The following is a 12,500-nucleotide window of genomic DNA, read 5'->3' on the forward strand; positions in this document are numbered from 1 at the left end:
GTGAGTGGTGGTCTACCTGTATCAGAGAGCCCTAATGGGCAGGCTGGCCCTGAGGGTGTGAGTGGTGGTCTACCTGTATCAGAGCCCTAATGGGCAGGCTGGCCCTGAGGGTGGTCTACCTGTATCAGAGCCCTAATGGGCAGGCTGGCCCTGAGGGTGTGAGTGGTGGTCTACCTGTATCAGAGCCCTAATGGGCAGGCTGGCCCTGAGGGTGGTCTACCTGTATCAGAGCCCTAATGGGCAGGCTGGCCCTGAGGGTGTGAGTGGTGGTCTACCTGTATCAGAGCCCTAATGGGCAGGCTGGCCCTGAGGGTGTGAGTGGTGGTCTACCTGTATCAGAGAGCCCTAATGGGCAGGCTGGCCCTGAGGGTGTGAGTGGTGGTCTACCTGTATCAGAGCCCTAATGGGCAGGCTGGCCCTGAGGGTGGTCTACCTGTATCCGAGCCCTAATGGGCAGGCTGGCCCTGAGGGTGTGAGTGGTGGTCTACCTGTATCAGAGCCCTAATGGGCAGGCTGGCCCTGAGGGTGGTCTACCTGTATCAGAGCCCTAATGGGCAGGCTGGCCCTGAGGGTGGTCTACCTGTAGAGCCCTAATGGGCAGGCTGGCCCTGAGGGTGGTCTACCTGTATCTGAGCCCTAATGGGCAGGCTGGCCCTGAGGGTGGTCTACCTGTATCTGAGAGCCCTAATGGGCAGGCTGGCCCTGAGGGTGGTCTACCTGTATCAGAGCCCTAATGGGCAGGCTGGCCCTGAGGGTGGTCTACCTGTATCAGAGCCCTAATGGGCAGGCTGGCCCTGAGGGTGGTCTACCTGTATCAGAGCCCTAATGGGCAGGCTGGCCCTGAGGGTGGTCTACCTGTATCTGAGAGCCCTAATGGGCAGGCTGGCCCTGAGGGTGGTCTACCTGTATCTGAGAGCCCTAATGGGCAGGCTGGCCCTGAGGGTGGTCTACCTGTATCAGAGCCCTAATGGGCAGGCTGGCCCTGAGGGTGGTCTACCTGTATCTGAGAGCCCTAATGGGCAGGCTGGCCCTGAGGGTGGTCTACCTGTATCTGAGAGCCCTAATGGGCAGCCTGGCCCTGAGGGTGGTCTACCTGTATCTGAGAGCCCTAATGGGCAGGCTGGCCCTGAGGGTGGTCTACCTGTAGAGCCCTAATGGGCAGGCTGGCCCTGAGGGTGGTCTACCTGTATCTGAGAGCCCTAATGGGCAGGCTGGCCCTGAGGGTGGTCTACCTGTATCAGAGCCCTAATGGGCAGGCTGGCCCTGAGGGTGGTCTACCTGTATCTGAGAGCCCTAATGGGCAGCCTGGCCCTGAGGGTGGTCTACCTGTATCAGAGCCCTAATGGGCAGGCTGGCCCTGAGGGTGGTCTACCTGTATCAGAGCCCTAATGGGCAGGCTGGCCCTGAGGGTGGTCTACCTGTATCAGAGCCCTAATGGGCAGGCTGGCCCTGAGGGTGGTCTACCTGTATCAGAGCCCTAATGGGCAGGCTGGCCCTGAGGGTGTGAGTGGTGGTCTACCTGTATCAGAGCCCTAATGGGCAGGCTGGCCCTGAGGGTGGTCTACCTGTATCAGAGCCCTAATGGGCAGGCTGGCCCTGAGGGTGGTCTACCTGTAGAGCCCTAATGGGCAGGCTGGCCCTGAGGGTGGTCTACCTGTATCTGAGCCCTAATGGGCAGGCTGGCCCTGAGGGTGGTCTACCTGTATCTGAGAGCCCTAATGGGCAGGCTGGCCCTGAGGGTGGTCTACCTGTATCAGAGCCCTAATGGGCAGGCTGGCCCTGAGGGTGGTCTACCTGTAGAGCCCTAATGGGCAGGCTGGCCCTGAGGGTGGTCTACCTGTATCTGAGAGCCCTAATGGGCAGCCTGGCCCTGAGGGTGGTCTACCTGTATCTGAGAGCCCTAATGGGCAGGCTGGCCCTGAGGGTGGTCTACCTGTAGAGCCCTAATGGGCAGGCTGGCCCTGAGGGTGGTCTACCTGTATCTGAGAGCCCTAATGGGCAGGCTGGCCCTGAGGGTGGTCTACCTGTATCAGAGCCCTAATGGGCAGGCTGGCCCTGAGGGTGGTCTACCTGTATCTGAGAGCCCTAATGGGCAGCCTGGCCCTGAGGGTGGTCTACCTGTATCAGAGCCCTAATGGGCAGGCTGGCCCTGAGGGTGGTCTACCTGTATCAGAGCCCTAATGGGCAGGCTGGCCCTGAGGGTGGTCTACCTGTATCAGAGCCCTAATGGGCAGGCTGGCCCTGAGGGTGGTCTACCTGTATCTGAGAGCCCTAATGGGCAGGCTGGCCCTGAGGGTGGTCTACCTGTAGAGCCCTAATGGGCAGGCTGGCCCTGAGGGTGTGAGTGGTGGTCTACCTGTATCAGAGAGCCCTAATGGGCAGGCTGGCCCCGAGGGTGTGAGTGGTGGTCTACCTGTATCAGAGCCCTAATGGGCAGGCTGGCCCTGAGGGTGTGAGTGGTGGTCTACCTGTAGAGCCCTAATGGGCAGGCTGGCCCCGAGGGTGTGAGTGGTGGTCTACCTGTATCTGCAGGTGTTGGCTGTGGTAGTTCCTCTCAAACAGGACACAGCGCTGTCCTCTGCTCTTATAGAAAGTCCTGACAGCCATCTTGTATCGGTCCAGTTCTTTAACCACCTCAGAGCTCAGCTCCACTACTGACTGGTAGTGGCCGATGGGCAGTACCAACACATGCTGGGGGGTCAGACTGCCCTTAGCTAGGGCCAGGTAGCACTGAGGAAATACAGGAAGACAAAATGGTCATCTGGGGGCTTCAGAGCCCTTTCAATAGGAACAACCTCTTTCTACTAGCACTTCTAATACTCAGATTGGGTGGAAACTCACATGTGTGCCAATGCTGATGACCAGATGTTTCTCTACCTGAGGACTGGCCAGACAGAACCAACAGGGACCGCTGGGCTGGGCTGAACCAGACACACAGAGAGAGAGAGACATACATGAGAACAGAACCAACAGGGACCGCTGGGCTGGGCTGAACCAGACACACAGAGAGAGAGAGAGACATACATGAGAACAGAACCAACAGGGACCGCTGGGCTGGGCTGAACCAGACACACAGAGAGAGAGAGAGACATACATGAGAACAGAACCAACAGGGACCGCTGGGCTGAACCAGACACACAGAGAGAGAGAGAGACATACATGAGAACAGAACCAACAGGGACCGCTGGGCTGGGCTGAACCAGACACACAGAGAGAGAGAGAGACATACATGAGAACAGAACCAACAGGGACCGCTGGGCTGGGCTGAACCAGACACACAGAGAGAGAGAGAGACATACATGAGAACAGAACCAACAGGGACCGCTGGGCTGGGCTGAACCAGACACACAGAGAGAGAGAGACATACATGAGAACAGAACCAACAGGGACCGCTGGGCTGGGCTGAACCAGACACACAGAGAGAGAGAGAGACATACATGAGAACAGAACCAACAGGGACCGCTGGGCTGGGCTGAACCAGACACACAGAGAGAGAGAGAGACATACATGAGAACAGAACCAACAGGGACCGCTGGGCTGGGCTGAACCAGACACACACACAGAGAGAGAGAGACATACATGAGAACAGAACCAACAGGGACCGCTGGGCTGGGCTGAACCAGACACACACACAGAGAGAGAGAGACATACATGAGAACAGAACCAACAGGGACCGCTGGGCTGGGCTGAACCAGACACACAGAGAGAGAGAGACATACATGAGAACAGAACCAACAGGGACCGCTGGGCTGGGCTGAACCAGACACACACACAGAGAGAGAGAGAGACATACATGAGAACAGAACCAACAGGGACCGCTGGGCTGGGCTGAACCAGACACACAGAGAGAGAGAGACATACATGAGAACAGAACCAACAGGGACCGCTGGGCTGGGCTGAACCAGACACACACACAGAGAGAGAGAGAGACATACATGAGAACAGAACCAACAGGGACCGCTGGGCTGGGCTGAACCAGACACACAGAGAGAGAGAGACATACATGAGAACAGAACCAACAGGGACCGCTGGGCTGGGCTGAACCAGACACACAGAGAGAGAGAGAGACATACATGAGAACAGAACCAACAGGGACCGCTGGGCTGGGCTGAACCAGACACACAGAGAGAGAGAGAGACATACATGAGAACAGAACCAACAGGGACCGCTGGGCTGGGCTGAACCAGACACACAGAGAGAGAGAGAGACATACATGAGAGGGTGTGAGATGGAGAGGGTTGAGATGAGGGTGTGTTGGTGTGTGAGGGTGGGTGTGTGAGGGTGTGTGTGTGGGTGAAGGTGTGTTGGTGTATGTGTGTGTGAGGGTGTGTGTGTGTGAGGGTGTGTGTGTGTGAGGGTGTGTTGGTGTGTGAGGGTGTGTTGGTGGGTGAGGGTGTGAGGGTGTGTGTGTGTGTGAGGGTGTGTGTGTGTGAGGGTGTGTGTGTGAGAGAGAGGTAGACTCACGGGGCCTGCGGGGCTGTTTGAGCCTGTCTGAATCAAAGGCCAGTCCCTGACTCTGCCTGTCTGGCCTGCCTGAATCCCACGGCTGGCCTTGATTTTGCCCGTCTCCGTCTGAGGGCCTCTTCCTGCCACGCCCCCCTCCATGCTGCTTCTTCCCCAGGTCAAAGAAGAACTGAGACGCCGGTTTCTGAAAGAGAGAGAGATATACACAGTGTACAAAACATTAGGAACACTTCCCCTGACAGACTGACTAGGTGAAAGCTATGACCCCTTATTGATGTCACTGGTTAAATCCACTTCAAATCATTTCGCTACACCCGCAATAACATCTGCTAAACACGTGTATGTGACAAATAAAATTTGATTTGAGATGAAGGGGAGGAGACAGGTTAAAGAAGGATGTTTAAGCCTCGAGACAGTTGAGACATGGATTGTGTATGTGTGCCGTTCAGAGGGTGAATGGGCAAGACAAAAGATTTAAGTGCCTTTGAACGGGGTATGGTAGTAGATGCCAGGCGAACCGGTTTGTGTCAAGAACTGCAATGCTGCTGGGTTTTTCACGCTCAACAGTTTCCCGTGTGTATCAAGAATGGTCCACCACCCAAAGGACATCCAGCCAACTTGACACAACTGTGGGAAGCAATGGAGTCAACATGGACCAGCATCCCTGTGGAACGCTTTCGACACCTTGTAGAGTCCAGGCCCCGACGAATTGAGGCTGTTCTGAGGGAAAAAGGGGGTGCAACTCAACATTAGGAAGGTGTTCTTAATGTTTGGTATACTCAGTGGATATTATATAGTCTGTATTGTCAGTGGTGTGTGTTTCTAAGAAGGATATTTTCTGATGATTATTCCCTTTTGGAATTTAGCCTTTAGGCCACGGGTGTCTTTAAGCGATTTAGATGTTTCAAATGTAGAAGAGCGTCTGCTAAATGACTTCAATGTAAAGGTATAGTCTATTCACCCCCAAGCTGTCTTGATTTAATGCTTTGGCACCAGGCACGGAGGCATGAAACATTGAACAGAAAAGGCAAGGAGAAATAGATTTGCTGCTGACCTCAAGAGGAACGTGTCGGTCTTCCCATGTCTGTCTGTTAAACCTTTCAATATTTTAGTTGTTGACCTTCTACACTACATGACCAAAAGTATGTGGACACCTGCTTGTCGAATATTTCATTCTAAAATCATGGGCATTAATATGGAGTTGGTCCCCCCTTTGCTGCTATAACAGCCTCCACTCTTCTGGGAAGGCTTTCCACTAGATGTTGGAACATTGCTGCGGGGACTTGCTTCCATTCAGCCACAAGAGCATTAGTGAGGTCGGGCACTGATGTTCACCGATTAGGCTCGCAGTCGGCGTTCCAATTCGTCCCAAAGGTGTTCGATGGGGTTGAGGTCAGGGCTCTGTGCAGGCCAGTCAAGTTCTTCCACACCGATCTCGACAAACCATTTCTGTATGGACCTCGCTTTGTGCACGGGGGCATTGTCATGCTGAAACAGGAAAGGGCCTTCCCCAAACTGTTGCCACAAAGTTGGAAGCACAGATTCGTCTAGAATATCATTGTATGCTGTAGCGTTAAGATTTCCCTTCACTGGAACTAAGGGGCCTAGCCCGAACCATGAAAAACAGCCCCAGACCATTATTCCTCCACCAAACTTTACAGTTGGTTCTATGCATTCGGGCAGGTAGCGTTCTCCTGGCATCCGCCAAACCCAGATTCGTCCGAGAACACGTTTCCACTGCTCCAGAGTCCAATGGCGGCGAGCTTGACACCACTCTAGCCAACGCTTGGCATGGTGATCTTAGGCTTGTGTGCGGCTGCTCGGCCATGGAAACCCATTTGATGAAACTCCCGACTAACAGTTATTTGCTTCCAGAGGCAGTTTAGAACTCGCTAGTGAGTGTTGCAACCGAGGACAGACGATTTTTACACACTTCAGCACTCGGAGGCGGTCCCGTTCTGTGAGCTTGTGTGGCCTACCACTTCGCGGCTGAGCCGTTGTTGCTCCAAGACGTTTCCACTTCACTATAACAGCACTTAAGAGTTGACCGGGGCAGCTCTAGCAGGGCAGAAAGCTGATGGAGCTGACTTGTTGGAAAGGTGGGATCCTGTCACTGAGCTCTTCAGTAAGGCCATTCTACTGCAAATGTTTGTCTATAGAGATTGCATGGCTGTGTGCTCGATTTTATACACCTGTCAGCAACGGGTGTAGCTGAAATAGCAGAATCCACTAATTTGAAGGGGTGTCCACATACTTTTGTGTGTGTGTATATATATATATATATATATAGTGTATTTTAGTTGTTGGCCTTCTATTTGGCATGGAGTATTCTCTACACCTTGAGGGGATTTCAGAACCTAAGAGAGTCTGATATACCTGGTCAGTGGGATCAGACAGAGTATCCACTCTAACCATCCTCCTGTACGGGTTCTCAGTGACATCCTGAGGCTGTTTGACCAGCTCTGATGCCTCCATGCTTCTCATCGGGATGATGTTGAACGCATACAGGTACTAGAGAGAAAGACACAATACCTCGTTACAATATTAACCCCTAACCCAGCTCTGATGCAATATTAACCCCTAACCCAGCTCTGATACAATATTAACCCCTAACCCAGCTCTGATACAATATTAACCCCTAACCCAGCTCTGATACAATATTAACCCCTAACCCAGCTCTGATACAATATTAACCCCTAACCCAGCTCTGATACAATATTAACCCCTAACCCAGCTCTGATGCAATATTAACCCCTAACCCAGCTCTGATACAATATTAACCCCTAACCCAGCTCTGATACAATATTAACCCCTAACCCAGCTCTGATGCAATATTAACCCCTAACCCAGCTCAGATGCAATATTAACCCCTAACCCAGCTCTGATGCAATATTAACCCCTAACCCAGCTCTGATGCAATATTAACCCCTAACCCAGCTCTGATACAATATTAACCCCTAACCCAGCTCTGATACAATATTAACCCCTAACCCAGCTCTGATGCAATATTAACCCCTAACCCAGCTCTGATGCAATATTAACCCCTAACCCAGCTCTGATGCAATATTAACCCCTAACCCAGCTCTGATACAATATTAACCCCTAACCCAGCTCTGATACAATATTAACCCCTAACCCAGCTCTGATACAATATTAACCCCTAACCCAGCTCTGATACAATATTAACCCCTAACCCAGCTCTGATACAATATTAACCCCTAACCCAGCTCTGATACAATATTAACCCCTAACCCAGCTCTGATACAATATTAACCCCTAACCCAGCTCTGATACAATATTAACCCCTAACCCAGCTCTGATACAATATTAACCCCTAACCCAGCTCTGATACAATATTAACCCCTAACCCAGCTCTGATACAATATTAACCCCTAACCCAGCTCTGATACAATATTAACCCCTAACCCAGCTCTGATACAATATTAACCCCTAACCCAGCTCTGATACAATATTAACCCCTAACCCAGCTCTGATACAATATTAACCCCTAACCCAGCTCTGATGCAATATTAACCCCTAACCCAGCTCTGATACAATATTAACCCCTAACCCAGCTCTGATACAATATTAACCCCTAACCCAGCTCTGATACAATATTAACCCCTAACCCAGCTCTGATACAATATTAACCCCTAACCTAGCTCTGATACAATATTAACCCCTAACCCAGCTCTGATACAATATTAACCCCTAACCCAGCTCAGATACAATATTAACCCCTAACCCAGCTCTGATGCAATATTAACCCCTAACCCAGCTCGGATACAATATTAACCCCTAACCCAGCTCTGATACAATATTAACCCCTAACCCAGCTCTGATGCAATATTAACCCCTAACCCAGCTCTGATGCAATATTAACCCCTAACCCAGCTCTGATGCAATATTAACCCCTAACCCAGCTCTGATACAATATTAACCCCTAACCCAGCTCTGATACAATATTAACCCCTAACCCAGCTCTGATACAATATTAACCCCTAACCCAGCTCAGATACAATATTAACCCCTAACCCAGCTCTGATGCAATATTAACCCCTAACCCAGCTCTGATACAATATTAACCCCTAACCCAGCTCTGATACAATATTAACCCCTAACCCAGCTCTGATACAATATTAACCCCTAACCCAGCTCTGATACAATATTAACCCCTAACCCAGCTCAGATACAATATTAACCCCTAACCCAGCTCTGATACAATATTAACCCCTAACCCAGCTCTGATACAATATTAACCCCTAACCCAGCTCTGATACAATATTAACCCCTAACCCAGCTCTGATACAATATTAACCCCTAACCCAGCTCTGATACAATATTAACCCCTAACCCAGCTCTGATACAATATTAACCCCTAACCCAGCTCTGATGCAATATTAACCCCTAACCCAGCTCTGATACAATATTAACCCCTAACCCAGCTCTGATACAATATTAACCCCTAACCCAGCTCTGATACAATATTAACCCCTAACCCAGCTCTGATACAATATTAACCCCTAACCCAGCTCTGATACAATATTAACCCCTAACCCAGCTCTGATACAATATTAACCCCTAACCCAGCTCTGATACAATATTAACCCCTAACCCAGCTCTGATACAATATTAACCCCTAACCCAGCTCTGATACAATATTAACCCCTAACCCAGCTCTGATGCAATATTAACCCCTAACCCAGCTCTGATACAATATTAACCCCTAACCCAGCTCTGATACAATATTAACCCCTAACCCAGCTCTGATACAATATTAACCCCTAACCCAGCTCTGATACAATATTAACCCCTAACCCAGCTCGGATACAATATTAACCCCTAACCCAGCTCGGATACAATATTAACCCCTAACCCAGCTCTGATACAATATTAACCCCTAACCCAGCTCGGATACAATATTAACCCCTAACCCAGCTCTGATACAATATTAACCCCTAACCCAGCTCTGATACAATATTAACCCCTAACCCAGCTCTGATACAATATTAACCCCTAACCCAGCTCTGATACAATATTAACCCCTAACCCAGCTCTGATACAATATTAACCCCTAACCCAGCTCTGATACAATATTAACCCCTAACCCAGCTCTGATACAATATTAACCCCTAACCCAGCTCTGATACAATATTAACCCCTAACCCAGCTCTGATACAATATTAACCCCTAACCCAGCTCTGATGCAATATTAACCCCTAACCCAGCTCTGATACAATATTAACCCCTAACCCAGCTCTGATACAATATTAACCCCTAACCCAGCTCTGATACAATATTAACCCCTAACCCAGCTCAGATACAATATTAACCCCTAACCCAGCTCAGATACAATATTAACCCCTAACCCAGCTCTGATACAATATTAACCCCTAACCCAGCTCTGATACAATATTAACCCCTAACCCAGCTCTGATACAATATTAACCCCTAACCCAGCTCTGATACAATATTAACCCCTAACCCAGCTCTGATACAATATTAACCCCTAACCCAGCTCTGATACAATATTAACCCCTAACCCAGCTCTGATACAATATTAACCCCTAACCCAGCTCTGATACAATATTAACCCCTAACCCAGTTCGGATACAATATTAACCCCTAACCCAGCTCGGATACAATATTAACCCCTAACCCAGCTCAGATACAATATTAACCCCTAACCCAGCTCAGATACAATATTAACCCCTAACCCAGCTCTGATACAATATTAACCCCTAACCCGGCTCTGATGCAATATTAACCCCTAACCCAGCTCTGATACAATATTAACCCCTAACCCAGCTCTGATACAATATTAACCCCTAACCCAGCTCTGATACAATATTAACCCCTAACCCAGCTCTGATACAATATTAACCCCTAACCCAGCTCTGATACAATATTAACCCCTAACCCAGCTCTGATGCAATATTAACCCCTAACCCAGCTCGGATACAATATTAACCCCTAACCCAGCTCAGATACAATATTAACCCCTAACCCAGCTCTGATGCAATATTAACCCCTAACCCAGCTCGGATACAATATTAACCCCTAACCCAGCTCGGATACAATATTAACCCCTAACCCAGCTCTGATGCAATATTAACCCCTAACCCAGCTCGGATACAATATTAACCCCTAACCCAGCTCGGATACAATATTAACCCCTAACCCAGCTCGGATACAATATTAACCCCTAACCCAGCTCTGATACAATATTAACCCCTAACCCAGCTCTGATACAATATTAACCCCTAACCCAGCTCTGATACAATATTAACCCCTAACCCAGCTCTGATGCAATATTAACCCCTAACCCAGCTCTGATACAATATTAACCCCTAACCCAGCTCTGATACAATATTAACCCCTAACCCAGCTCTGATACAATATTAACCCCTAACCCAGCTCTGATACAATATTAACCCCTAACCCAGCTCTGATACAATATTAACCCCTAACCCAGCTCTGATACAATATTAACCCCTAACCCAGCTCTGATACAATATTAACCCCTAACCCAGCTCTGATACAATATTAACCCCTAACCCAGCTCTGATACAATATTAACCCCTAACCCAGCTCTGATACAATATTAACCCCTAACCCAGCTCTGATACAATATTAACCCCTAACCCAGCTCTGATACAATATTAACCCCTAACCCGGCTCTGATACAATATTAACCCCTAACCCGGCTCTGATACAATATTAACCCCTAACCCAGCTCTGATACAATATTAACCCCTAACCCAGCTCTGATGCAATATTAACCCCTAACCCAGCTCTGATACAATATTAACCCCTAACCCAGCTCTGATACAATATTAACCCCTAACCCAGCTCTGATACAATATTAACCCCTAACCCAGCTCTGATACAATATTAACCCCTAACCCAGCTCTGATACAATATTAACCCCTAACCCAGCTCTGATACAATATTAACCCCTAACCCGGCTCTGATACAATATTAACCCCTAACCCGGCTCTGATACAATATTAACCCCTAACCCAGCTCTGATACAATATTAACCCCTAACCCAGCTCTGATACAATATTAACCCCTAACCCAGCTCTGATACAATATTAACCCCTAACCCAGCTCTGATGCAATATTAACCCCTAACCCAGCTCAGATACAATATTAACCCCTAACCCAGCTCTGATACAATATTAACCCCTAACCCAGCTCTGATGCAATATTAACCCCTAACCCAGCTCTGATACAATATTAACCCCTAACCCAGCTCTGATGCAATATTAACCCCTAACCCAGCTCTGATGCAATATTAACCCCTAACCCAGCTCTGATGCAATATTAACCCCTAACCCAGCTCTGATACAATATTAACCCCTAACCCAGCTCTGATGCAATATTAACCCCTAACCCAGCTCTGATACAATATTAACCCCTAACCCAGCTCAGATACAATATTAACCCCTAACCCAGCTCAGATACAATATTAACCCCTAACCCAGCTCAGATACAATATTAACCCCTAACCCAGCTCTGATGCAATATTAACCCCTAACCCAGCTCTGATACAATATTAACCCCTAACCCAGCTCTGATACAATATTAACCCCTAACCCAGCTCTGATACAATATTAACCCCTAACCCAGCTCAGATACAATATTAACCCCTAACCCAGCTCTGATGCAATATTAACCCCTAACCCAGCTCAGATACAATATTAACCCCTAACCCAGCTCAGATACAATATTAACCCCTAACCCAGCTAGAGAGATACAGTTACAATACATCCAGGTACTAGAGAGATACAGTTAAAATACATCCAGGTACTAGAGAGAGAGATACAGTTACAATACATCCAGGTACTAGAGAGATACAGTTACAATACATCCAGGTACTAGAGAGATACAGTTACAATACATCCAGGTACTAGAGAGAGAGATACAGTTACAATACATCCAGGTACTAGAGAGAGAGATACAGTTACAATACATCCAGGTACTAGAGAGAGATACAGTTACAATACATCTAGGTACTAGAGAGATACAGT

At 48.8% G+C, this 12,500-nt stretch overlaps 1 protein-coding gene across 1 annotated transcript in view; it reads right to left on the minus strand.

Annotated features, from left to right (window-relative positions):
- Positions 1 to 2,478: 2,478 nt before the first annotated feature.
- cwf19l1 (CWF19 like cell cycle control factor 1) overlaps positions 2,479 to 12,500 on the minus strand; it is a gene marked incomplete at its 3' end in the record, with an annotated part of 21,422 nt that continues 11,400 nt past the window's right edge. The window contains exons 8-11 of the mRNA XM_084197193.1: positions 6,841 to 6,975; positions 4,465 to 4,648; positions 2,842 to 2,921; positions 2,479 to 2,730 (exon numbers count right to left, since the gene is read on the minus strand). Of these exons, the coding sequence (XP_084053319.1) occupies positions 2,479 to 2,730; positions 2,842 to 2,921; positions 4,465 to 4,648; positions 6,841 to 6,975 (651 nt within the window). The remainder of the gene's footprint in view (positions 2,731 to 2,841; positions 2,922 to 4,464; positions 4,649 to 6,840; positions 6,976 to 12,500) is intronic.

The sequence above is a fragment of the Coregonus lavaretus genome, assembly GCF_964263955.1.
Source record: "Coregonus lavaretus genome assembly, contig: HAP1_SCAFFOLD_2011, whole genome shotgun sequence".
Classification (NCBI taxonomy): domain Eukaryota; kingdom Metazoa; phylum Chordata; class Actinopteri; order Salmoniformes; family Salmonidae; genus Coregonus; species Coregonus lavaretus.